This window comes from Grus americana, chromosome Z, assembly GCF_028858705.1.
Source record: "Grus americana isolate bGruAme1 chromosome Z, bGruAme1.mat, whole genome shotgun sequence".
Lineage (NCBI taxonomy): Eukaryota > Metazoa > Chordata > Aves > Gruiformes > Gruidae > Grus > Grus americana.
In genome coordinates, this window is record NC_072891.1 from 79794509 (window position 1) to 79821972 (window position 27464).

Genomic DNA, 27464 nt, shown 5'->3' on the forward strand with positions numbered 1-27464 from the left:
GCCTTTACAAAGAGTCAGGAACTAATGTCATGAATTAACAAGTCAGTGGGGAGGAAAAGCCCACTGTGATGTCAGCTCATTCTGGGTCCCATTCCCTGCTCTGACCCGTTTCCACCTGGGATGCATGCAGGTGGGTTTATCCCACTCTCCGTGTCTCTCAGGAGTTGTTCTGACAGGCAAGGCAGTCCAACAAAGAAGCTGTTCTTGACCTTTCTCTTTTGGCTGTCACTAAACGGGCCCTTGGGGGCGAAGCAGCGGAGGTGCATCTCGTTGCAGTTAAGCATCCAGCCAACCATTTGGTGACGTGACCCCTTTCCCCTTGAGAAGTGTTTGAAAGATGATGTTGTTATCACCCAACTGTTACGTGTCCACCTCCTGCCACATCCTGCTTACGTCCTCAAGGGCACCCTTGTGCAAGCAAATGTCACTCCTGCAACCCAGTGAAATAGGATTGGCCACTGCAGCGATTATTTTTGTTTCCCTCACCTCCTTTTCTCCCTCTCATATTACCTGGGCTCCTGTCAGTGCACCAACTTGTTATTCACTTTACACTCTGGGCTCGCTGCAGGCAGCAGGACATCTCTACCTTCAGCTTCAAGGTCAGTTAAACTACCTATATTGCTTTTCTTGCCTCAAATGGTAGCATTTTGAATATGGGGGATATTAAAAATGAATTCAAAACACCACAGGATGTGGTGTAATTTGGCTATAATTTATTTGTTTGCATAACTACTTAGTGCAGGAAAAAATCTGTCAGCCCACTGTGCAGCTGCTTCAAATCCTTAAGTAACAGTCTAAGGGAAAAATAAGTCCCTTTGCAGATGTGTAAAAAGCTCACCTCTAATTCAATAAGGGTTTTTTGCGATTTTGATTGTAGCTTTCGGCACTGCAGAGATGAGGGGTTTATAATGTAAAATAGTGTTGCAGTGATTCAGAAGGGCAAGCACTCCCAGCACCTTGGTTGGGCTTTGGTGGGAGAATTTGGGCTTCTGAGTCTCACCAGGTCAGGTCTGACAGGTCAGAACTTCAGCTGACAGAAATCAAAAATCATGCTTTTACTAAGACGTAGTTACTAAGTATTAGTTGTCTGATCTATGAAGAGTCTTTTCCATGTCTTCTTTATTCATATGAATCCATTCATAGATTCATAGTTTGGATTTTTTTCCCCCAGATTATTAGATTTTTATAACCATTCACTGACCTCTGGCATTACAAGGAGAAAGAAACTGAATTTTAGTTTATTTTTTGTAGAGATATTCCATGCTGTGATAAAGGCACAGTTAAGACTGATGTCTGCCACTATTTCTCCACTCCAGAGATTTCATCTTAAACCCAGAACAGTCAGAAAAGTTTGAGTCTTGCTCAGGATGAGCTATGAGAAACTGAAATCAAACCCACCAAAGTTGTTTTATGAGAATTAATGTTCTAATTTATAACTTATCCTCTGCACCTGTAGAGTGTTACAGCAAACCAAGAGCAACATAAACTGTTTTCTGCGCATCTAAAAATGGACTGTCATGCATATAGTCTCTTGTGACATTTATTGCAGGTGTTTCTAAGGTGCCAGCAACTTCCATAGATGGGCAGAGAAAACTTTCCACTGGCATCTGTAGGCTTTAGCTCAAGCTAAGGATGACTCAAAGGAATTACTTCTCAAATATAACAGACCAGCCTCCTTCTCCCTCCACCATGTGAAAGTTCAGCTCACTGCAGTGATACCATTAGCTAAACAGCTTAACAGTTTGAGACGTGCGTATACATTATCTGTGATTATGAGCCTGTGTGAACTTTAGCTATGACTCTGCCATTCCTCCAAAATGTCGCTCAGGATCACATGGTGTGGCAATTAATACCACCCATGACATGGTTCAAATATTTAATCTAGTTCTATTTCTAGAAATGTCACTGTAACCCTTGTACCTTCCTTCCTTCCTTGGCTAAAAGCATGTGTTCTGCCTAGCGTGAAATATAGGATAACCAAGACCTGTGTTCAAATACATTAAGAGAAAAACAGAGCTGACAACATCCCCTTCAAAAAAGAAGTTCAAGAAAGTAAAGAATTAATAGCAAAAGCTTTTTAAAAAAATATTAAAAGTAGCAGTAAAGTTCACAAGTTCCTTAAAGGGTAAAGAGGCAGTTTGTGCATTTCTGATGATTCACTCTCCTCTGAAGTTCCCGGAGAGGGATGCAGCAGCTTCACCTGTGTGCAGATCACAGGGTCTCCACGTGCAGTGGGACACGGCTGAGGCAGTCTGAGCACAGTGGGAGCTGTGAATCAAATGTCCTGGAGACCCTCTGCAGGCTCCGGCCAGAGCAGCACGGGAAGTGTTGCTATGTCAAAGTCTTCTTAAGTCGTTGATTTGAAAGAAGGAATTTTTTAGTGTTGGTGAGGGACCTGCTGTACAAAAGCCTTATTTCTTCTGGAGAGTACCTTCACCTTTAAGATAGGCTTTATTCTGTGTAACATGAATAAGAGGGGAAACTGGTTTAAGGCTTGAAATAGGCATTCTCCATTTTTTTTCATCCTGGGGTTCAAACTGTGGCTACAAACAGCCCCTCCACCTTAAATGGTACTTGCAATCCTTTGGGCTCTTTCTCAGCCAGCACCAGATTCGCAGCAGTGACTTCTGCTAAATCTTGCTGCAGGCCTTTGTCTCTGCCTTCAGTGCATGGTAGGTGATACATACATTAAAATACAGTTTTAAACCCAAAATACACTCCTGGCAGGATATCGACGTCCTGAAGGCTGGTTACAGGTAGCTGAGCACGTCTTGGAGGACAGCAGAGAGATAAAGGCTATGACCTCTAAGATCATGACCTTTCAGACAGGTGTTGCTGATTCACTGGCCGTAAGTCATCACGGCATATGGGAATAGTGCTTTGGAAAAGGCAACGCAAATTTGACTCTGAATTTTTTTACCTTTTATGGTGCCGATGTGGTGAGGGAATGGGAACGAAGAAACCTCGTTTTTGCAGACACTTAACACTACACGCTGTGCAGATTAGTGGCTGTTACTTTAAGTCGATGTTGCATTTACTCCCCTCATGATTAGCCACTGCAGACATTGATCAACAAGATGACTTCTAAGGAGTTAATCAGAACCGTCCACTGAAGGAGGGAACCTGGTGCATGGAGGATACACAGCAACTGTTTCTGAGCTAATTGCTCTGTGTTTCTTCTCTCCTGTACAACAGTATTTTTGCTTTCTCCGAGTAATAGTACAGGTAAAAACGACCTTGGAAATAAAACTTTAAAGGACCTGTTGCCAGTGACAAATTCCATTCTCAGAGCTACTGAGCTGTGCTCCATGCCCTGGCATCCAAAGGCATGCGTAATCCTAGAGGCATACAAAAGACATCTTAACTAGTTATCATGAGGCAAAGCCAGTATCCAAAGTATAAGCAGAGTGGCATAATAAGGGGGAAATGTGCAAGGCAAGTTGTCCGAACATTTTGTAAAGCTGTTAAATTCAAATATCAGGAGCCTTCGAAGTGTCTTGCAGCACACCTGACTAGTAAGAAAAAACCCAAAATCTTCCCTGCCATTTTACGTGTAGAAAATCCACCTAATGCTGGATGGGTACAGCTGAGGCATTTATATCTTACCCTGCACCTTCATCAGTTAAAGGGTGCCCACTTGTGAGCACTGTTGAAGACCACGCTATCTGCAAAGGAGAGGAAGACAGACATGTTGTAAGTGCTGGGTGACAGTAGAGCAGACCAGCCCTGATTGTGCTAAGTAAAAGCAGGAGATAAATGACTTGAATGGGACCATTGCACAAGAGGCAGCAACCTGGGCACTCACATCAGAGAGCTGGTGAGCCAAAGCCAACAGTGGTGCCATGTTCAGCAGAAGTAGGTGCACCGTCCCAGTTACAGCACAGGCTGGCACCGCAGTGCTCATGAGGTCCATTTTTTTCTATTGCTGCCATCGGCTAAGGGATTTGAGAACCTCATGCTCTTCTCTCCCTGATATTCCCTGCCTGCTCTTCTTTCCATCAGGCTGCAACAAGGTCAGTGCTGTCCTAGTCTGTGGACTTAAGCTAGTGCTCCAATCTGTATTTCCCCACAGCAAAATACCAGTTCTCATGTATTCACTTTGGACTGCTGTGTCTCCTGATGCGTCAGCTTCTGTTGATCTGCATACAGAATATATACAGTGCTCCAGCTTCATCGTAGACTTACACTGAAACAGTTCAGTTTAGATCACATCTCTGAATATTTCTTACACAATGTGCTGAAATCCCTATGTCATCAAAACAGTAACGAAGAAGCTGACTCTTAATGTGCCTACCCATTACATTGTGGGAAAACAGTCTTACTACTATCAGAGTACTATTTCAGTGACTCATGCTTGAGGTCTCATGCCATGAATCCTAAGAATCTTGTTAAAATCTATAAAATAAAATTATTAAGGCTTATACCTCAAAAAAAGTACAAGACCATAGAAATTAGATCTCATTTGGACAACTGAAGAAGAGATGTTCACAGAACTAAAAATCAGAGCAGGTTTAGATGCAGCTAATTCTGTCTTATGTGTTACTGAGTTAAAGTCCAAATTCACATGTAGCTTGTGGTGTGTTGAAAGAACTTGCAACTTCTGCAAGGTTGGTGCCGTTATAAGCCACTTAGCAGAGAAAAAAAAATTAAGTAGAAAATCATAAATTGAGAACAATTCAAGTATTCAGAATCCTACAACAGACAAGAAAACTTCTCTGCTTATTAGGAAGCATTTCGGTTTAAAGGGAAAGTGAAAGGAATAGTAAAAAAATTCATGGGACTGATAGAGGCTTAACCAGGTTCCTGCTATTGCAGACAACCCCATCACATAATCTTACTCGGAAATGTATTCATGTCCGTATCAGACACAGCTCCCTGACTGCTCCCATCAGGAAGCCATGCTGAGGACTACAGTCATCACTCCCTACCCGCGAGGGTAGTTCAGGGAACTGTGTGACCATGGGGCCAGCAGTGACCACGGCGTGCACTTCTAGTGAACCGCTGCGGTCCCAAGGGGCTGATATGGTCTCCAAATGCATAAGCTACTTAGCAGAGAGATGCTCTGCTGCTTCCATGCTAGGGATCTGGTACAACCATTACTGGGATGAAAGGACTGTTCTGGTATCAGGAGGATGTTGAGGAAGAAACAAAATGGAAATAGTTCAGGGTAGAGCCAAAGAGTGATTAATAAATTTGAAAATATGATAAAAAACTGATGGAGAAAACCATAAAAAAGAGCTAGTTATTAAGTAGTTACATGTGGAACAAATAATGAGTAGAAATTTCTACAACAAATTGATAAAAGTAATAACAAAGGCCAGTGATTCAAACTGAAGACAAACAAATGCAGGCCAGAATTAAGTGGTGGTTTGCTTTGTTTTATGGGGTTTTGGTTTGGTTTGGGGTTTTTTGTTTGTTTTGGTTTGTTTGGTTTTGTTTGATTTGGTTTTTAACTCAGGTTGATTAACCCTTGGAACTCCTTTATCTTCTCCATACCATACTCTCTCTAGGTAGTTTTGAATGCAAGATGGATGCTTTCCCAATGCAGGTGTTTTCCTTCTAGCACATCTGATCAGCACAGGCAAGCGCTCAATTCCTTTTCAAGGGTTAAAACTGATAATCACAAAGGTTCTTCTGATCTTGAAAAATTAGTCTTTCCCCTTCCCAGGTGCACTATAGACATCTATGAGAAAATTGATTTTCTATCACCATGAGAACAAGGGAAGATCCTTAGGAAACTCTGACAAAAGAAAAGTGTGCTTTTTCACTTTTTAGGCTGTGCAATGGTTAAATTTCCCTGATGAAAGTGAGATACTTACAGTGGAGGCCTAATGATAGTGTGCAGTGAAACCTGAATCACAGCATGGTATTTCTGCTAAAGTGTTCTTAGAAAAACCTTCCACCTTTAACAACACCTTTGGCTGGGATAATTACATTTCTCTGAATCCACAGAGTCCGTGATGGTGCAAACTTATTGTTAGGGCAGGTTGACATTTTCTCTGGGGAAAAACCAGTTGAGTCTGTTAATAATTTGAGGTCAGATTTGACAAATAGCTTTGATGAGAATTTTTTTTTGTTTGAGAGCATTCCTTTCAAACTCTTTCAAAATGGATCTTTTTGAAATGTTTGTTTTGAAGCAATGCATTACTTAGAAATCATGCTATTTTTACAGGGGAAAAAGTGAAAACTAAGACAAAATGGTCTTGTTTCCCATCAAATAAAATGTCTTGTTCATTATGTACCCTCATTATGTAAAAACTTTGTTTGGTGAGCTTGTTTTTGTGCAAGTCTATTTGTGCTATTTTGATTGCATGATGTGGACTGTCCGTACAAGGCATAACATGGACTCAGTTTGTGCTGCAGTACTATATGCGTTTATATTCAGAACTATAGCCCACCCTTGTGGCAAGAAGTGTTTATTGAATTAGGAGTTATTTTGATAAAAAGGATTACAGTCACCTTTCCACTGCAGTCCAGACGATGTTTTTCTTCTCATAAGAAATTCTAATTTTCATGTTCCCCTAGAGCCTTGGCATTTGACAGTCACAAATGATGGTCCCTGCGATGGCAATGCCACGCTACAATCAGAAGGTCCTACCTAAGGAGCAGAAGATCAGGCCAGCTGTCGTCTCCCAGTTCCTGCAGGCAGCAGCCACGTGATGCTATGATTGATGCTTGTCAGGTCACCTTGTCAGCAGAGTCACCTTTTCTGCAGGAGTGACTGGGTTTAAAAAGCTGAGGCATTTACTGGTAAAGACAGAAACTGAACTTCTGCTTACAGAACTGCAAAGTTTGGGGAAGAAAATGTTAGGATGAGGAGTGCTGGGCTTCAATTTGTAACAAGATGTGTAGTTAGATATTAGTTGTTTGTTTTTTTTTTTAAAAAAACCCCTATCTTACTCTCATTTCTTTTTTTTCTTTTTTTTTTAGGTAGTTAACCTACGCAGGCTGTGGCATCTCCAGTGTTGGAGACTTTTAAGAGCTGTTAGAGAAGCATCTGTCAGGTAAAGTAGAGCCTGCCTCAGGGTAAGGGAGACCTTTTCCACAAAGGTCTCCTTTTGGTTATGATCCAACAAAACAAGACTGTCCTGGGGACAAGGCATGCAGCCACAATGGAAGATAACATTGCCAACAAGAAAAATACTTGCATTGTGGGACTTTATCGAAATTTGAAAACAAAAACAATTTCATGAACATAAAATCTGCCTTTGATCAGATGTCCAACAGTCAGTCATTCTGTCCCAAAGGTACAGGCCTGTTTAATGTATCAGACCCTGACAGAGTGAGAAACCCTCTGATGCTGCCTGAACAAGGGAGGAGGGGACAATGAAACTCTCCACGCTGAGAGGGTCTGCTTCAGGGATTAAAGTCGGCATTGCACATCCAGTCAAAGACAGGCATAAATGAGAGTGAGGAGGGGGTACTCAAACTCATTCAGCAGGAGTAAGGTACAACGTCCCTGTGCTTCCTAGATCAGCCATGGCACAAAGCCTTCACCGTTTGAGTCACCAAGGAAGTCTGTTTGCCTTTTCAAACTTTCCCTTTCCCCCAGGTTCATCTATTTCTTTTTCCAGGTGGTTTATTTCTCTTTCTGTTCACAGGCTGTGATTTCTGTTACAATCCTATACCTCAGGCAACACAGTGTAGTTCAGCCTGAAGGTCAGGGATGCCAAGCTACCCACAGACACTCAGAGTATTGTTTGCACACCACATTTTGCGGAAGGTTTGCTCTGCTCAGCCGCTCCCAGGATCGGGCACTCTTATGTTGCAAGGGCAAGGCAAAGGGTACAAGAAGCATTGAATCAGCAGCTAAACAACATTTAGCTTTTATCAGCTTCAATGAGCATGGTTTGCCTCCCCAAGAAATCACGGAGAGCAGCTTCTAGCATCCTTTACCCTCACAGAGCTCCTGTGTGCTTCTCAGCTCCTCCAGAACAAATTAATGCCAAGTGCCCAGTGAAGAGCGTGCTGTGCTTACCTCCCGGTCCCAGACCACAACGTCGTGCAGATGTGGAGAGTAACTTTATGGCTGGGACATTGCTTCCATACATTGTGCACCCTTGACCATTGGGAAAGGCTTGAAGGTAGAAAAATATGCAGCCAATAAATCAATAGCTGCTGTTACAAAGGATGGGGCTTTCCCGTCACATTGCATTCGTACAAGCAATGGAGGTTAAGTGAAAATAGCAAACAACACAGTGCAGCCTTGCCAGCAGATATGTGACATGGCTAAATATAATGACCTGTCTGAGGCTGTTAGCTTTACCTGTTAGGCTGTGGTATACACTGTAGTCAATAGATGCACTGCTCTCGTTATTTCGGAAGCATTATAATTATAATGTTGTGCCTCACGCTTCTTTGTAAATACATACTGCACACAATTCCTCTAATTTAATCAGATGTTCGGACCAGATTTGTCCTTTAATGTGACACAGGATTTAGAAGCTCCCAAAAAATCCAGGCTGGTGCAGATGCCGATGAGTGCCTGGGGTCATTGAAGTCATAATGTCATTGTCTACAAGGGGATTTTGATACGGCTTCTTGTTTTCAGGACAGGACTTTGACTGCCAGCCAATTCCTTGCAGTAAAGATGGCATCTGTGAAACAGAACTATAAATACATACAGCTGTGATGAAAATACATATATTGTTTCTCAGACACTTTGGTGTAATAATAATAGTTCTATGCAGATTAGTCATAAGCAAATATTTCCAGAGTGTAGGATGGGGATGCTATACTGTGAAAAGGCACAAGAACCATCTGCTAAATACACAGAAAAGAAAGCAGCACAAAAACCTCCATCACAAACCTCATATTTGGTTTTGATTTACACTCAAACATTCTCCCACTGCATTTTGAGAGGGAGAAATCCTGTTGCCGTCATGAGAGCCTGCCCTGCAACTCACCTAAACAAATTCATGGATGGAGGGGAGCCACTCCCAGAGATAAGACAGCAATCTGCCTCCTGTCCCTGCCCGGAGTTGGCACGTATTTCATTATACTCTAGTGCTGTGTAACTAATTCTCGAGGACTCGGAATAGATGAGGAAATCGCAATGTATTCCTAATGGGGAAAAAAAAAAATGCCCTCCCTGTGTGGTGTCTCCTCATTTCTGTTTTAGGGAAATTATTTTAGTGAAAAAATATTGACATTTCTGTCAATCAGTCATCACCTTTATCTAGAAGGAAAGTGAGATAAATGTATATTGCATTTCAACGGCATGGAGGAGACAGAATAACAAAATTGAGGTGTAAAGATACAGACGTGAAACAAATGGCTCTCAAACTTAAAACACATCTCTGTTTCTCATCTCATATAAGTGACTAAAGTACAAAGAAGATACTGTTTTGCAACAGAGAACCATGCAAGCAAATTTCACCAAGTGAGAAAATATAGATGCAACATTGCATTTGTCTTTAGACAGGAGTGGAAAAGGCAAAGAGTTACAAGGTTTGGGGTAATTAACTCAGATCTACATGACAATTATTGGACATTAGAACACTTCCTTCACTGAAAATAAAACCAAATGCTTTGAGGTGCTTAGTTTAACATCCAAAAGAATGGTGAAGAAATTACATAAACAATTACAGTTTTTAAAACTTTGAAAAGACAACTGAAGCAGCATATCCTGGGGAAAAGCTCATCTTTTCTTGTATCTTCAACACCCATTTCCCAAATATGATTTACTGGAGTCCAGTTTTAAGAATAAGCTTCTGTCAATGATTGAAATTGGAATTTGCATGTTCCCAAGGAACTCACAGTCACCAGTAATTCTAGTCAAACTATAATTCTTGGAAAAAAAAATCAGACTTTCACAGAACATACTATTTTTTCTGCTAGACTTAGAGATCTCCTGTACTCCAGACAGAATCCCAAACCCACAGCTGCCCTATGAACATGTTGCTGTGAAAAAATAATAGACCATTCAAATTTCAGACCAGGGAATTTTCATAGAATCACAGATTCATAGAATGGTTTGGGCTGGAAGGGACCTTTAAAGACCATCTAGTTCCAACCCCCCTGCCATGGGCAGGGACATCCTCCACTAGCCCAGGTTGCCCAAAGCCCCATCCAACCTGGCCTTGAACACTGCCAGGGAGCCAGGGGCAGCCACAGCTTCTCTGGGCAACCTCTTCCAGTGCCTCACTGCCCTCATCATAAAAATTTCTTCCTTATGTCCAGTCTAAATCTACCTGCTTTCAATTGAAAACCATTCCTCCTTGTCCTGTCACTACAGACCCTGGTAAAAAATCTCTCTCCATTTTTCTTATAAGCCCCCTTTAAGTATTGAAAGGCTGCTATAAGGTCTCCCTGGAACCTTCTCTTCTCCAGGCTTTCCTCACAGGAGAGGTGCTCCAGCCCTCTGATCAGCTTCGTGGCCTCCTCTGGTCTTGCTCCAACAAGTCCATGTCTTTCTTCCTAACCTGTTTCTTTTGTCTACTTAAAGTCCACAATTAATCTCTTTTCCACATGCTTGTTCAGTCTCTCACTGAAGCCATGCACACTTTCTGCACCCACATCAACCTTTGACAAGGTGTTTCATAAGTTTCTGACCACTGGTTTGAAGAGCTGCCTACCTTTGTTTTGGTTTTTGCTTTCACTAGCACCGTTTGATGGAGTGTATTCTCACAGTGGAAAAGGCAGTGAAGTGTTGACCTCTACTTCCAGTTACCATGTCACTGAGGTTTTTCAGGTCCCTAGCATATCCCTCTTCCCATGATAATGAATTCAAGCCTACCCCAACTTTATTCATATGGAAGGAAAAGCACACAAAGTGCTTAACAGGTAAGGCAAGCATGAAGAAGGCACAAGAGTTTCTGCAGGTGATAGCACTGAAAGGAATGACCCAGCTGATGCCTCATTCTACCACATGTGACTGTACCTTACTGTACCTTTTTGGCCACTGAAAAGATGTTTCTGTGTAATGTGTTGTTGCTATGAAGCAAGATAAAGGGTTCAGTTATGGCCCTAAATCATTAAAACAATTGAAATATTCAGGATGTTGGGTTTAGAATTGTGTGCTCAACACAGCACCAAAAAACCCCAACTGATTTCCAACTCTACCTAAGGTACAGGTATAGAAATAATACATGCACAGACTGACCATTTTTCTGAACACACTGTATAAGTGCAAACCAATAATAAAAATAAATTTATTTTTTTACAGAGCTACCATTAAAAATGAGGGTTTACTTGTTGTTTCCACTGTTTGAGGACTTATGGGTTGACATTGGGCTGTCTTCTCTTCCAGACAACGTATCCTCCGAGAGGAATGGCTAGCACCTTCTGTCGTCTCCTGGCTGGCCGTGCAACCACTGCACTCTTTGCAGCTGCAGGCACAGGGGTGTTAACCACCGGATACCTCCTCAACCAGCAAAATGTGAAGGCTGCTGTTCAGGAAAAAAGGAAACTCTTCCCTCCAAGGTAAGCACTTGGGGTTAGGCAGACAGCTGAGCACAGCACCCTGTTTACTGGGCTAGGAGCAGTTTTTAACTCTTTGAGGAAGTCAAAGCTGTGGAGTCCTTATGTGTCACACCATCTCTGTGTCTGTCCATGGGCTCTGTGGACTGACGTCCTGAAAAACAGCACCCTTTATTAATAACCCCAGGTTTAGGTAGCACAAACAACAGCCTTCAAGACCAGAAAGCAGGGATGTGAGATAATATCAACTAAAAAAAACCCATTCCAAAACAATAACAAGCCTAAGAAATGTCTCAAATTTTAGGCAGAGCACTATATTAGTCCTTTATCTCATCAGCTATCAAATACTTTGCAGCTCAACCTGGAGAAAAGGAGGCTGAAGGGAGACCTTCTCGCTCTCTACTACTGCCTGAAAGGAGGCTGTAGCCAGGTGGGGGTTGGTCTCTTCTCCCAAGTAACAAGCGATAGGACAAGAGGAAATGGCCTCAAGTTGCGCCAGGGGAGGTTGAGATTGGGTATTAGAAAACATTTCTTCGCCGAAAGGGTTGTCAAGCACTGGACCAGGCTGCCCAGGGAAGTGGCTGAGTCACCATCCCTGGAGGTGTTTAAAACACATGTAGATGTGGTTCTTAGGGACACGGTTTAGTGGTGGACTTGGCAGTGCTAGGTTAACGATTGGACTCAATGATCTTAAAGGTCTTTTCCAACCTAAACGATTCTATTCTATTCCATTCCATTCCATTCCATTCCACTCTACTGGCTAATTATATGGACTCTGCCATTAAGAAATGTGAAAATATTTTCACTCTGCAAGTAGTAAAGAACTGTCCTATATAACTGCTGCACTTGAAATACTCCTCACTGTTTCAAACTGGCTGGCTGATGATTAGAAACTAATCACAGACCTTCTTCTCTGTAGGTTGATTTTGCTGGCCATACTTGTGAAAAACTATACAGATCAGGGTCTGACAGACTTTTTTTTTTTAAGTACTGAATAGTATCCTAGATAAAATATATTTTTATAGAAATAATGGAGTTGTGCATAAAGCAAATCATTACCAGTACAAGGTAGATATGGTCTGACTCAGTTACAAAAATGCCTTGCTAAAGCATAACATCTTTATTTTCCTTGGCTTAGTACACCATGCAGATTTCTGTAAATAATAATATCATAAAAGCTAACCCAGATATTGTAGAAGAATGAACTTCCCAGCTGGCATAGATCAGAGAGTCCCACTGATGTCCACTAAACTGTGAGAGCACCTGGGCTCCAAATTACAAAGAACTTCTTCAGTTTAATTGCCTTCCTACTTGAACAGAACAGTGTTAGAGCTCTTTTATTTCTGAAAAAGAGTGTCTCAGCAGAGATTTAATGGGGCTTAGTGCACTTTCAGAGCTCATTGGGATTCATTTTCCTGATGGCCCTGAGCAGCAGAAAGCTGCAATTCCCTGTCAGTGTGGTGGCCCACTGGTGTGCAAAGTGGGGTACTTTCAGTGACCTGAATCTTCCTCTCTTCCTAAAATTCAATGCAACATATAAACCAAAAACTAATTATACTTTTAAACCATGCTGTGTACTCTGTATCTCATGATCCCTTTAACAGCTTTGTAGCCTAGCAAGGATTACTCTTCAAGGTACCACATAATTGCTTGGGATTCTTCTTCTTTTCAGTGCAGACTATCCTGATCTCCGCAAACATAACAACTGCATGGCTGAGTGCCTCACACCGGCCATTTACTCCAAGCTAAGGGACAAGATGACTCCCAATGGCTACACCCTGGACCAGTGCATCCAAACCGGGGTTGATAATCCTGGCCATCCTTTCATTAAAACTGTTGGCATGGTTGCAGGTGATGAAGAATCCTATGAGGTAAGTAATTTCCACAATACTGTTGTATTTGATAATTTTTCATGGTAATGTTCACAAGAGCTCCTTAGATGAAGACAGATTCCCTGCAGGGTATGCATTCCCAAGATAAATTGTATCCCAGAGAGTACACAAGGGGCAGGCCATGTGCATGAAGATGGTGTTTTCCATACTCTTCCACATTAGGAAATGCATGAACATGAGGCATTACTATGGGTGCCCTCTCTGCTGCAACTGAAGTTAATAAAATGTACCTGCTTGGGAGCAGCTGCTACCTGCATCCAGCAGCTGCCTTCCTTCCTACAGCTAAACTAAGTTTATGGCAAAGCTATGCAACCCTGAGACACACAAAATAAAGGTAACCTGGAAATTACATTGTGGAACAGCAGAGGCACAAGTGAAATAAAAATGTCTTCTGGGAAGTGCCAGACATCATTAAGCCACAGCTTTAGATTATGATGAAAGCCGAAGACAAACAGCATTAGGATGGACAGGTTTGTTTAACTCTGGAATGAGGAGAAAAGGAAAAGAGAAGAAAATGCTTATTTTTATTGACCTCTGTGGTCTGCTTCCTTCAGTCTACTATACAATGGTACCTATTATTATACTGTCTCCTAACAACATCCCAAGCACTGGACTGCTGATTATGGACTGGGACATCTGATGTTCTGGACTATAAGCTCCTGTCCTTTACTCATTTAAATGTGCCACTGCTCCTCATCCTCATGAAGGTGTGGTTGTGATTGGTGTTGACAGACCTGAGCCAAGTGGTGCTAATGAGGACTAGTATCCCATGTCTGTGAAGACATACGGTATTTCTGCATGACCTAAAAACACGAGACAAGCTGCCTGGGGACTCTGAGTGTGTGTTATGGCTGGTAGTAAATCCTGAAACCTAATGTAGTTGCCACCACATCCAGTACCTGTCTGTGGTAACTAGAGTAAGCTTGTAACTTAAGTAAGGCGCAATTACACCTTATTTTTCTTGCAAAGATGAGCAACTGCTGCAGAGCACTGTCTAGGTCAAAAGAACCCCTTCTTTTCATATTTACTCCTGTCTGCATTTGCAAAGCCCCCTTTACGTCTGTCACCCAGGAGCTTGTGTCAGAGGACTTCTCCTGTGGCTGAAGCTGGTGCATTTAATCATTTCGATGATGCTGCAGACTCTCTAGATTCTCTTGACTCCATAGGTGTTTGCTGAGATTTTTGACCCTGTCATTAAAGCAAGACATAATGGCTATGATCCACGGACAATGAAGCACCACACGGACCTGGATGCATCCAAGGTAGGACTGAAATAAAATAATCAAAAAATAAAGGCTCAGGGCTGCTTCTTACAGTGATGATAAAGTATGTAATAGTTTTCCTGATCCAATTCCAAAGATGTTAATTTTAGGGTCAAGGAAAGTGATATGCCACTCATGGTCCTAACAACAAGACAGTTGCATCCCTACCTTGTTCCTAGCAGGGGGATCAGTCCCAACTGTACTGTGGGCCACAGTCTCACTTGGCACCGTGGGTCTGTTCATGAGCTTACAGATAAGTGTGTGTCTAAGCTTTGGAATGAAAGCAGGAGTTGACTCTGTGATGCCCACATACACATGATCAAACCTGACCTGCTGCTTAATATTTCCTTCCTAGTTCAGCTACAGTGTGGTTTAGCACCTTCTTGGGCTTTCCTCTTTCAAAGGATTTTCTGTACCTGGTCCCTTGCCTCTACCCATATCCACATTTCCAAAAGCCACACAGATTCCTTCATATTTTGGGACCATGAAGGACTACCTGGTTACTCTGCAACTTTCATTGAGCCAAAGAAACTTGTTCCTAAAAATAACCTCCTGGTGTCTGAAACTCTGAGGTTGTCCTGGTATCCTGAGTATCTGTGATCTCATGAAGAGGTCATCATGCCTGGACAGAAAGATGCCCCTCTTGTTGTATGAAGGGATTGGGGTTTTTTTAGCGGAGTACAACATGAGGGCTGTGTGTGGACTAATGAAACATTCCTACTTCAGATCACCCATGGTCAATTTGATGAGCGCTATGTCCTCTCATCTCGGGTGCGTACTGGCCGCAGTATCCGTGGCCTCAGCCTTCCTCCTGCCTGCACCAGGGCAGAGCGGAGAGAGGTGGAGAACGTTGTGGTCACTGCACTCTCTGGCCTGAAAGGAGACCTCTCTGGAAAGTACTACAGCTTGACCAATATGTCTGAGAGGGATCAGCAGCAGCTTATTGATGTAAGTATAGCTCCAGTGCTGACACCACCTTCATTTATTCTTGTTTATCTTAACTTTCGTCTTTCTTTGGGGCACATGCTTTCCTGTGTAGCTAAGGAGGATAATCACAGCATTAATCCAGCAGTTAATAGCCTGTCAATATTTTTAATGTAATGGCAAATCATCCAGGGTTTGTATTTTGTCTAAGTACACAACTGTGCAGGTCCAAAATGTGGAGTTATATTCCAGATAGCAAGATCTGTGTCAAATCAAATATACCTGGCTGCTGTCACCTCTTTGGACGAATAATGAAGTAAGTTCAGGACTTTTTCTTGGTCATTTCCTTGAGCAAAGATTGATATTTTCTATATTAATAACCATTCTAACTGAAAATATTACATTGAAATAAGCATATTATCTGTGTTCTAGACTGTCAGGGTGGGGGACTTTGACTATAATTTCTTTATGTCAAAAGTACACTTATTCTAATTTCCCAAAAATGGCTGTAGCCAACTGCACCCAGGTGACCTTTTCTCAGTCCTGTAACTGTGTTTCAGGACTTGGAGGATCAGGCCCATAACGAGAGTTTTCATTGTCACACAGATGGAAACACAAGGATTTTCATCATGGATTTTGTCACAGCATGTGACATGTCAAACAAACCTTTTAAGTATCCAAAGGAATGGCTGTACCCTGTTAGCTATATTCATGGCACATTAATCCATAACATCAACCAAAAGGGAGCTGATGAAGTAACATAACTATTTATAACCCTGGAACTAGGTGTCACAGTCTGGATTAACCAGGAGTTAAGAATTTATGTACGGTCAGTAACTTTTTTAATTGAATGTCCTTGGTAATATGTTTATTGACAAGACGTTGATGACCTATTGTAGGTTTTATTTCATTGCCTTTTTCAGCAGGAGAGAGCTCCACAGAAAGCAGAGGTCAAAATAGGAGTGTGGAGAGTATGATTCCTTCACGGTTTAAGGCTAAGTCCTTTGGGAAGTGGAACAGGCTTCACTGATTCAGCATTTTACCTTGTTTTCTTTGTTTTTACGGTAATGCAAATATATAGAAATCAGGGCATTGAATGTTGTAACTTCAGATTCCATCTTTAACTCATACTATTGCTTACCTTCTCCAGTACTTTAGGACCTTGAACATCTATGGTATCAGATTTTCTGCCAGCCTTCAATAAGCACCATTTGATCTCGGTAAGATCAAATCAGTGATAGCTGAATGGCATTCAGCACAGAAGGCGTTTGGTACTTTGCAGATTTGGGCCATATGCACATAAGGGAAACTAATAGTGCTCAGCTGTTTTCTTACAAAAAGGGGAATTTTTCTTTCAAGCAAAACTGTCAAGTGGAGCAAGCTGAGGAAAGAAATGTTGTGTTCCTGTAATGAACAAAGAGAACTCTGTACCTTTTCTTTCTGCATGGCTGGGGTTCTGGCTACATCATGTCCATCACAGGGTATTCAAAGATGAAAACCTAAAATTCTTCACTAAGGGGAAAAAGAAGTAAAGCATATCAACTTGTTTACCATGTCATATTTATTCTGGATAGCTTGCCTCACTATTCTTAATTAAACCCTAGATTTAAAAAAAAAAAAAAAAACCAAAAACCCAACAAACAACAACACCCCCTCCTGCAAAACTCCCACACAACATGCAACACGGCATTATTTGAGGAATTAAGAACTAATAATTTTTCAGCACACATATGAAAATCAAATACTTATTTGCTTTGGGAAAAAAAAACAACTCAGTTAAGAGAAAATCTAAATGACTTGGAATGTGGCAAGTCAATGGCACAGCAAGTGCTACATTTATTAAATCAGAAATAGCATCTCTGTTAAGGAAAAGAACAAGTCTGTGATTCAAAAAGGTCAAGCTTAGCACTGATTTAATTCCTACCTTGACTTCATGCTTGGAATAAATTGCTAAATCTCTGTGCTCTGTCTTACCTTTGAAAAATGTTTTTGGCAAAACCTGGTCATATTACCAATGTCAGTGAGAATCTGCAAGACTTAAGAAAATTAGCTCGGTAAAGTGCTTTTAGTTTTCAGAAGAAGGAACCAGATTCACAACCTGCACTATGTGATTTACTTGCACATTGATTGCCTTCACGTAAAATGTATTAGGCAGCGTTACACAGCTTCCTTGAAAAAACCTGAATTTTGTTTTGTTTTCTCTCTCTCTTTCTCTCTCCCTTTGGCTGCATTTCGGTGTCCAGGATCATTTTCTCTTTGATAAGCCAGTGTCCCCTTTGCTAACGTGTGCTGGGATGGCACGTGACTGGCCAGATGCCAGAGGAATCTGGTATGTTGCGTGAGATGCAGAAGCTTGTGTCATGTTTTAAAGATTGTGTTACAAATCTCCTTGCTTGTCCTAACCTTGCAGTAACTCTGTCCCCATACTCACAGCATGTTCGGTTTGCTTTTAAAAAAAAAAAAAATATAAAGTAAAATTCTTGCTTAATTTGAAAAAAAAAGAAAAACAAAATCCAGTAATGAACAACAGAATGGGTAAAACCTTTATTTTCAAGAAGCCATCGCTAACATCATCCACAAAACACAGCATCATAGGCATGGCTCCTTCTTTGGGTTTTTATCTCCTTTTTTTTCTACTTCTAGATAAAAATTTGATTTGGGAAAAAGCCCGTGAGTCACCATGCAGCCGGCAGAGCTGAGGTTACAAAAGCAGCTCAAACACCAGATTGTAGCCATGCTGTCAGCTAGGAACCACCGGCCATACAGCTGCAGCACAGCACATTGCAAATTTCTCCCCCCCCGCCCCCCCGTCACTGTCAAGAAACAATGTTAGTTTAATTCCCACAGCTGAAAGTAACCCTTACTTTCCAAATGAACTGGACAAAAAAGAGATACAGAAGTTGAATTTCCTATTTTGTTCTAGGTCTGTTTCTACTTTCACAACACATGACATATTTTGTGCCCAAATACAATATTTTCTGTGGAGAGAAAGGGATAACAGCTCTGAGATCAGCACAGACACCCGCTAACAGAGGATAAGGGCAGCTGTGCAGTGCATAGCATCTGTATCCATCTTGGTATATGTCTAGGCATTGCCAGATGCTTTAGTTCTGAAAAATTAGGCTAAAAAGGATTCTGAGGAATCACCTAGCCTATCTCCTTGCCCTAGGCAGGTTCAGAACTTTCAGAGAGAATGGGACCTTATGTGGAAAAAAACCCCCAACTGTTCTCCAAGCAGTGTCTGACAATACTGGCTCATGTTCAGAGACACCATCAGTACTACTGCGATGAGCTAAACCTGATTTCTTTTGGGGAGCAGGCGCTGTGAAACTTGATGATCCATGAAAATTGATGACCTGCTGGAAATCTGTGAGGATTTTTTTTCTATTTCAACAAGCTTCAGATTAGTTCCCTGGTCCCCATGTGAATCAGAGGAAGGCGAAAAGGATCAAGCTAAGGCATCAAAGTCATTGTCTCTGCAAACAAACAGAAGTACCAACAAGACAATTACAATCCAGGGATCTCCTGAATAAAACAGACCTGAGTTTTGGCTTGTTTTACATGTGAAATATCAGGCAGACCGGAAAAAAATTAGTAGGATTGGAAAGTATTTCAGTAAGCCACATTTGGAAAACTTGCCTTTCTCTTGCAAGAAATTGTTGTCAAAAAGACCACATGTTCTGGAAATTCTTTAGCTTATAAAGATTGCAATCCTGTCCTTGCGATGGGCTGCAGGACTGTTCACACTGACCTCACCGGTGGCAATGGCACAGTTTAAATGCACTCAGCGTGGCCTGCTTTCATGTTCCTTAAAGCAACAGGGAGACTTAGTTCTGAGTCAGGCCAACATCAGACTGTTTGGAAAACCCTCCCCTAAACATATGTAAGTAACTGAAGACAAGGTAACTGGACCTCGAGTGACCATAACGTCAGGGCACAGGATATTTACACCTGCTCAGTGTTGCACTAGCAAACTACAAGTGTGGGAACAAAGGAGGCACAGTAAAAGGCCAGTTGAAAGTCAGGCTTTTGGTGAACTTGACCTTTCAAATTTCATATGTTTCAAGCCTGGTAATATTCCACTGTTTGTACAAATGAGTCTGATCCCATCAATCATCTTCTACGTGCCACAGAAAGCCTGTAGTAGAAGACAGAGAAAGTGGAGAAAAAGCTAGGAAAAGTGACCTCAGGTTTGACCCAGCACTTAATAAACCTAGCCACAACTGATCTGTTTGAAGCAATAGTGGGTATCTTCAGGCATTTTTATCTTGACTGACAAGCCAGCATCGCTAATGTGCTGTCCGGAAGCAACATGCAGCTGATGTCCTCAGACACATAACTTGACTGATGTGGCAATCCAGTGCTACCAAGCGATACAGAGGACACTGGGATTTGATATAGGGGAGAATACAATTAAGTAAGGACATATTGCTTGGCCCCCAGCAGCATGGAAATGTTAGGTTTTTTTCCTAGCTCCACAGTTTTCTAAGAACAATAAAACCTGTCCCTGGTGACAGAGGATGCAGAGCTTGCCTGTGCTCGTGCTAGAGGACATGTTTTTCCTCGCTCAGTGCCACAGCAGCATGATGTGATCAGAAAAACTGCTCTTCTCGCTATGCCCGAGAAACCCAAGTAATGCCATTGGCATGGGAGATCCAACTGTGAAAGCAGCCCAAATCCCTAACTCTGAAGAACAAAGTTATTTTGCTGTGCTTAACTTCTCCACAGCCCTGAAACACTGTGATAAAACTAAGGATACTGAGAAGTAATTTTCAGGGCTTGTCTTTTTAAAGATACTCTTTTTCCTTCCCTCTCAACCAGGCATAACAATGACAAGACATTTCTCATCTGGATTAATGAAGAGGACCACACCAGGGTGATCTCCATGGAGAAGGGTGGCAACATGAAACGGGTGTTTGAAAGATTTTGTCGTGGTTTAAAAGAGGTAGTGTCTCAATAAGTTTATTATTCCTATTAGTTCATTGTTGCGCTCTTGTCAGCACTGCTTACTGTGGGTCATACTGAACTGACATCTCCGGGAACAACAAAATGAAGTAACACCAGTCCACATAGCAACCCACACTAATGCAGTTTAAGAAGGAAACATGGGCAAACTGCTAGCTGAGTTGTAGGCAAAAATAAAAAAATTGTCTTTGTAGCTTTTCCATTAAAATCTTAAGCACAGGCTGGCTAAAGATATAGCCCTTTTTTGCCATTTTGTTCCAATGGGCTGTGGGAATTCATAAATCAAGCATTTTATTTGGATTGCCTGATCTGACTGACTGAAGAATTTATTTGACCCAGCCACCTGGTTCTCGTCCCTGATGCTGGGAGCAGAGTGGATGCTGCTGAGGCTGTGCACAGGACTCAGGGCTTAGGACCCCTTGGCCCACTGCCACTTTTGGGGAGATATGGGGTTTTGTGATTAAAATACTAAGAACTGGTAGCCAGGGCTCTGGGATTTTATTCTGGTCTAGCTATTCACAAAGATAAAAAAGCCTTCATGAGATGGCGTGTGGGTTAAAACAGTTTTGTCTATACAATCCGGGTATGGCCCAAACTGGCTCTGGGCCCAGTGCAGCCCTGCCTACTGCTCTGCCAGAGAAAAAGCTGCTTTAACAGAGAAAGATGACTTTACTGTGTCCCACAGGCAATACCACAAGGTGCTGTGGAAGAACTGACGTGGCCAAACACTGTTCTCCACTGCTCTTGTCCTCATTATTCCTGGATGGGTTGCCATAATACAGGGAAGCCTAGAGGTTAAGCTAGGAAAGGTTGAAATGGGCTTAATATCGTCTCCAAGACTGTAAGAATATTTTGGCTGCATAAAACAAGTATTACTCCTCACTGGGGCCCTTGGCATGCTTACTTCATCTGACCTGTGGAAGAAGAACATTTGTCTCCATCAGACTGCTTTTCTTCCTGGGTATGGAAATGCATGTTGAGCCTTGGACCACTTGTTTCAATCATCTGACCTTGGCAAAACAGCTTCTCTGGCTTTCTAGAGACACCCCTGTCTCAGAAAATCCCCAGCAAGTGTAGAGCTAATACAGCTGTGCATCGCTTCCAGGTCACTTCATAGCCCCCAGCCAAAAAAAAAGCCAGGCCATGTAGGGACAGCAGGGAACTGCAATCTCTTGATTGTGGAAGCAGAGGAACTGCAACCAGAGCAGGTGTCTGAGGTGAGAAATCAGGTGTAGTTTCCCACCAGCATTTCTGGTGTCCTCACACAATACAGAAATGATGTTAGGAGAGTCCTTTATCCTGTATTCTTCTGCAGAACGGAAGTGTTCACCTATATTGGCAGAGGTCTTGTGAGCATGAGCTGGTTTATGTATCTCATTGTCCTCTGGAGGAGAACTGAATTGAAATTTTATTTGGATTGCAGAAGTAAGTCCAGGAAGTGTAGATGAGTGAACATAGCACCAGCCTATTCAAAGGTCAATAGACCCTCGTGATTTTTCTGCGGATAATTATTTCATTCTCTAATATGATCAGAGCTCTAGTAATGAAAAGCATTATATACAAGCTATGTTGTCTCTTTATAATGGAAGTGTGGCATTTAGAAGTCAAGTATACTCCCCTAAGAGTCATGGCATCACCTTGAAAATTACACAGAACTTAGCTTCAGGTCCTTTTGTTTGCTTTGTAGTGTTAGAATCCTTTGGGCTTGTGTGTTGCAACCAAGGTTAGAAAGACATGGCAAAAGCAATAATTCTTATGTGAAGATATGGTTTCACAGGCTAAGGCTGTACCAAACCACCATGACAAGGAGCTTTTTGATAAAGTGACAAAGAGTCTGCAAGCTAGTGGTTGTGAGAAAATGGTGAAGAAATCCTTGTAATATGCACTGGGGATCTTGGTATCTGATGAATGCAAACATTTGCATCTGATCCAAACCAGACTGTACTCAGGTGTAAATTTATGCAATTCCATTGGTGTTAGTGAAGTTCATCAACACAGACACATGGTGAAAAGTATCTTGGCAATAAGCAGACTTCTTAAGATATTTGTTTGCTGCCCTTTTTGCTTTTTTTTTTTTTTTCCTTTTTTTCCATCATAGGTGGAAAGATTAATTAAAGAACGGGGCTGGGAGTTCATGTGGAACGAGCGTCTCGGATATGTTCTAACCTGTCCTTCCAACCTGGGAACTGGTTTACGTGCTGGAGTCCATGTTAAACTGCCCAAGCTTAGCAAGGTACGTAAGTCATTTAAAAGGCCAGTGACATAATTCAGCCTTTCTGATTTGTAAAGGAACAAATGAAAAATGACAGCTTACAGTGACTGCACATTAGCATGATGTGTAACAAGGTTCCAGGGATAATGTATGACTAATTGAGCACACTTTTATTCTGCAAATTATTGTATTTGTTATGGAAATTAATCTACTCAGCAGAGAGCCACCAAGACAGGCTGTAATCCAATGACTGAGAAAACTATCCATCTCTGCCTTTCTGGAGATGCTATTAAGTCATGGATAATAGCATTGCACTGATTTTGCACAACACACAGTGTAAAAGGTGTTAAGCTCAAACCCGTGTCTTCTGATAGGATCCCAGGTTTACAAAAATCCTGGAAAACCTGCGTCTGCAAAAGCGTGGCACTGGTGGAGTGGACACGGCAGCTGTAGCAGATGTGTATGATATCTCCAACCTGGACCGCATGGGTCGCTCAGAGGTAACCTGTTCTTTTTTTGTTTTCCTTGCTGTTTAGCTCCAATCTGTTCTGATATGAGTCAGTTTCCCTTTGGTTGGGTTCGCTCCACTGACCTCAGTGGAGCCATGGCAGATTTTACTCCTGATGAATCTAGTCCCATGGAAATGCTTACTCAAAGAAATATTATTAATGTGCATGAAGTGCTTGACAAATATTCCTGTTATGGCAATGAAAACAAAACAACCCTGAGCAAGTTCCACAAATGTGACTTGCTTGCACCATGTGCTGAGGACCTCCATTGAGAGCACGCAGGTGCTGGAAAGGTTTGGCTTTGGTAACACACATCCCTCAGGATGATGTTTCTCAGCATCACAGCACAACGCTTAGACCTACCTGCCTGCTGGAGTGCCCAGCTATCAGAGCGGTGTCTGGCAGGCTCTACAGTGCTGGACATGGGAAGTGAGACATGTTTTTAAGTTGTACAGTGGGTACTGAGCTAGCTACTACACATTGGGCAGGTACCTGCTGTACCTGCTGCCAAAATATTGCGGAAAGCAGGGACTGAGTCCTAACCTACATGGGGAATCAGGCACTGGAAGCAAGACTGGCTTAAGGCGTTGTATTCCTTTTAGTATTCAGTCATGCACTTTCTCCACAGTTAGACAGCAGGACAAGGCCAGTCCTCTCACTCCAAAATAACTGAGAAGAAGGAATTGGTACAACCTTCATGTGTCTTTTGTGGCACTGAGTAGAGGACATGGGAGACCTATGGTTAAATCAGGGCAAAGATTTAATTGTCTGCTCTGAGCCCTCCATGTTGGGCTGCAGGCTGCAATGAGATGGGTTCATCTCAGAAATTCGTTTTGAAGCTATTTCAGTTTGATTTGTTGTGCCAGAGTGTGGAAATGACCCTACAGCCTGGTGCTGCTGCTGCTCTCCTGGGAGAGTTGGGTCCCAGACCTCACTCCAGTTTCATATTTAAGTATTTTATAAAGCAGAACAGCTCCCAAGATCAAATTTACTTGAGGATGGGAGAGAAACAGCCATGTCAAAGAGCTGCAGCCTCCTCCCATTAGCTCTGCCTGAGCCAAACCCTTACTCTAGGTCACAGGCTGTAAGGTCTCACTGAGACCAGGGCTGTGTTCACCCTTGGCCACGTCAGGAACAACTGAGACAAAAATTTACCTTGCAAGGATCCTGTAAGTCCAGTCATTAGAGCACTCTGCTAGTGGATAGGAAACAAGAGGTTCAAACCTTCTGTCAAATATGTCTTTCACCCCCAGGCGCATGCTGTAACCTCTCAGCTATGGCCAACTGGGCAGGCCCTGGTGGGACTGATGTCTCCTGAGGACCCTTTTTTCCATTAGCAATGCAATACACGATTTGGGCTCCGAGGCCAACCTGCTTGTATATGTCAGGATTTGAAGGGCTGCCTACTTGCCCAGCAGCAAAATTTTAATTACCTTGGGGCCTTTGCTGCATGTTAAAACTCGATTGCAAAGAAAAGCATGCTGTGAAGGTGTGTTTATTCAGCACAGCACCGAGAAGCTTTGGCAGCTTAGATATAGATGCAGTTTGGTCCTTGTGTTGCAGCTCAGTACCTGAGTTCAGCCAGATTCTTGGTAGGTTTTCATAACACGAATATAACCCTGGGATAATGCACCAAGTCAGGTCTTCTGTGCTTTCTTATTCAGACATGCTCTAGAATGTCTTCACAGCCAAGGAGCATTTGGACAGGGGTTTGGAAATCTTAAATTCTGGAGTTTCATGTAGGCAGCTATGTTCCTTTGGATCTAGACTGAAATAAAGTTAAAAACTATTAACCTGCATTATTTGCTAAAACATTCTGTTACGAAGACATTTATTGATACCTGAAACATCATCATGTATGCTTTATAGTAAAATAACACTATTAATACAAAAGGATTACATGGCCTGATTAATAAATATGAGTTCTACTGACAGATGGCCCAAGCCTACAAATTTTTGCTTATATGAAGACTTCCACTAAAGTCAGTGATGCCTCACATAGCAAGGATTCAAAGGATTAAGCCAATAGATAAGATTCAATCCCTACTTTGAAGATTTTGAAATCTAAATAAGACAAGACAAACTCAAGGGGATAGAAATGTTTTATTATAAGACATATTTTTTTCAGTACATAATAAAATAAATTTCATTATTTGGTAAATGTGTTTGCAGAACTGAATTATGTTCCCAAAGGTGCAAGACAAAATTGTTTATATTTTTGCTTTGTTTCAGTTACTGGTCAATGCAAACTTAATATGAAACTCCTTTTCTCCTGGAGGGTGCAAATTCAGACCTCTGATTTCCCAACACAGCTGATCTGTAAAAGACAATAAAATAAACTGCTAAGCCACTGAAATGCTTTATAGTAAAAACAAATCCCTTGAAAATCAGCAATTGTCACAATAAAGACACAATGCGATTTAGTCTTCGCATTCGGTTTTAACAACCCAGTCATTAAAGGTCGCTAATGAACCATTTCATGAAGATTAAGAAAAATCAGTGCTATAGCTTGCTGGCTAACAATACCACAGGGCCTGTGGTCCTGCCTGTGAAGAAAGTCAGCTGGGGACAAGGCACCTTGTATTCTTCAGCAATTTTGAAAAAGGTTAGAAAGACACCACTACCCCTGCCACATAGAATTGCAAATTTTGGTGCTGCTTCGGACCTGGAGCATATCTGACCCCTGCCAGTGCAAACCAAGAGCTGAAGACAAAGGAGTGATGGATGATGTAGAGCTAGCATGAGTTTAGGATGAGTGCCTCTGCTTCAGAGAAGTGGGTCCTGGGCTTTGCAAAACCACCTCAGCGATGCCAGCACACTTGGCAGAATGTGTAGGACATCTTTCCCCACAGCTGACGAATCATCACAGCAGGGTTTGTGGTCATCTGCAGGGGAACAGAGGGCCCTGAGGCACGCCTGTGAAAAAGTACAAGACTCTGGTTTGATGAGTTTTCTCAGGTAGTGTAAATGGCAGTGGCCAAACAGGTGGTCCTGCCCTCCTCCCAGCCATGTGAAGGACTCCTACCCATGCCTTCAGCGGCATTCAGGGCTGGTGTGAATCAGGGCAATGGGCCTCTGTCCTCCTCTCCTTGCACCACCATCTGACTCCGTGCTCACACAAATAAGTGCCTCTGCAAGCACAGGGGTGGTACAGGCTTGGTCGCTGGGAAGACACAGCACTGCTCTTTTGGTTTCTTCATCCTTGTATGTTGAACGTGGCAAACACAATGGAGAAGCACCCCGGCTGTGCCAGATACTACTTCCCAGCAAACGTCTGGGGACGATCCTTACTCTCATGGTGGTCCCATTTGAAATAAGTCTCTCAACTCATGCCTAAATATTTTATATTAGGACTGTTGCTTGCTTGCTTTGTTCCTACAGGAATATGAGTAGGAGGAGAATTTGGTGAAAATAACTTTAGGGCCTATTTGAAAATTTCTGTTGCTGGTGGTGCAAACTCAGGGCAAACAGGAGAAAGGAATTACCATGGGTTTCCACTAGACCTGCACGACCCATACTCCCTGTGCCACAGGGTGTGTCATCTCTATGCCGTGACCATCCTTACTTACAGCTTTACCAGCTGTTGTAGTACAAGACAATATTCCCTTCCTCTATTACTAGCATTAGCTAAAGCTTCTATAACTACTATTTTCTTCTTCTTGTAGGTGGAGCTAGTCCAGATTGTCATTGATGGGGTCAATTATCTAGTTGACTGTGAGAAGAAACTGGAAAAAGGTCAAGACATCAAAGTGCCACCACCATTGCCTCAGTTTGGCAGGAAGTGATCTTGCTGCTGATGGTGGCAACTGATGGAAAATATGGCTGCCATTCTGACAGAAAGGCACCTCTGTATATCTCTGTATAAATACCTTGTGTAATAAAACACTACCTGATACCTGATGTCTCCTTAGATGCCTGATTGCACTGGCAGAAGCTAGTCTTCATGCTGCTTTACTGGGATGCACCCAATACAACCACCTTGGTACGCTCTTTTGTGGGGACTGCTTTCCTTTCTTGCTTGGTTGGTGATAAGAAAAGTACTACCTCAGTAATGCAAAAAAGCACAAATCCTCAATTCTAGCCTGCATTTGCACTTACGGCCATACTTACAAAGTCTCCTATGAGCACCCGATTTTCACTCACAGATGCACTTCTCTCCAGCGACTGTCCAGGCAGCCGAAATCTGCCAGCCTGAGGGGCAGGTGCTGTGAAGTGCTTGCTGCTTTTTCAGCAACCATTGGACACCATAGTGAGTTCAGCAGATAACTGGAGTAGGCAG

At 42.3% G+C, this 27464-nt stretch overlaps 1 protein-coding gene across 2 annotated transcripts; it reads left to right on the top strand.

The window, feature by feature from the left end:
- Positions 1-431: 431 nt before the first annotated feature.
- CKMT2 (creatine kinase, mitochondrial 2) lies at positions 432-27082 on the top strand. 2 transcript variants are annotated; one of them, XM_054810814.1, is made up of 12 exons: positions 459-599; positions 6526-6750; positions 6931-7004; positions 11252-11424; positions 13094-13292; positions 14480-14575; positions 15302-15523; positions 17743-17828; positions 20321-20444; positions 22563-22697; positions 23051-23176; positions 26851-27082. In XM_054810814.1, exons 4-12 carry the CDS (start codon positions 11273-11275, stop codon positions 26968-26970), a joined length of 1260 nt encoding a protein of 419 aa, XP_054666789.1. In that variant the 5' UTR covers positions 459-599; positions 6526-6750; positions 6931-7004; positions 11252-11272; the 3' UTR covers positions 26971-27082. The 2 variants fall into 2 exon arrangements, with proteins under 2 accessions (XP_054666787.1, XP_054666789.1); XM_054810812.1 differs by lacking the exon at positions 6526-6750 and having other exon boundaries at positions 432-599.
- The last annotated feature ends 382 nt before the right edge of the window (positions 27083-27464 follow it).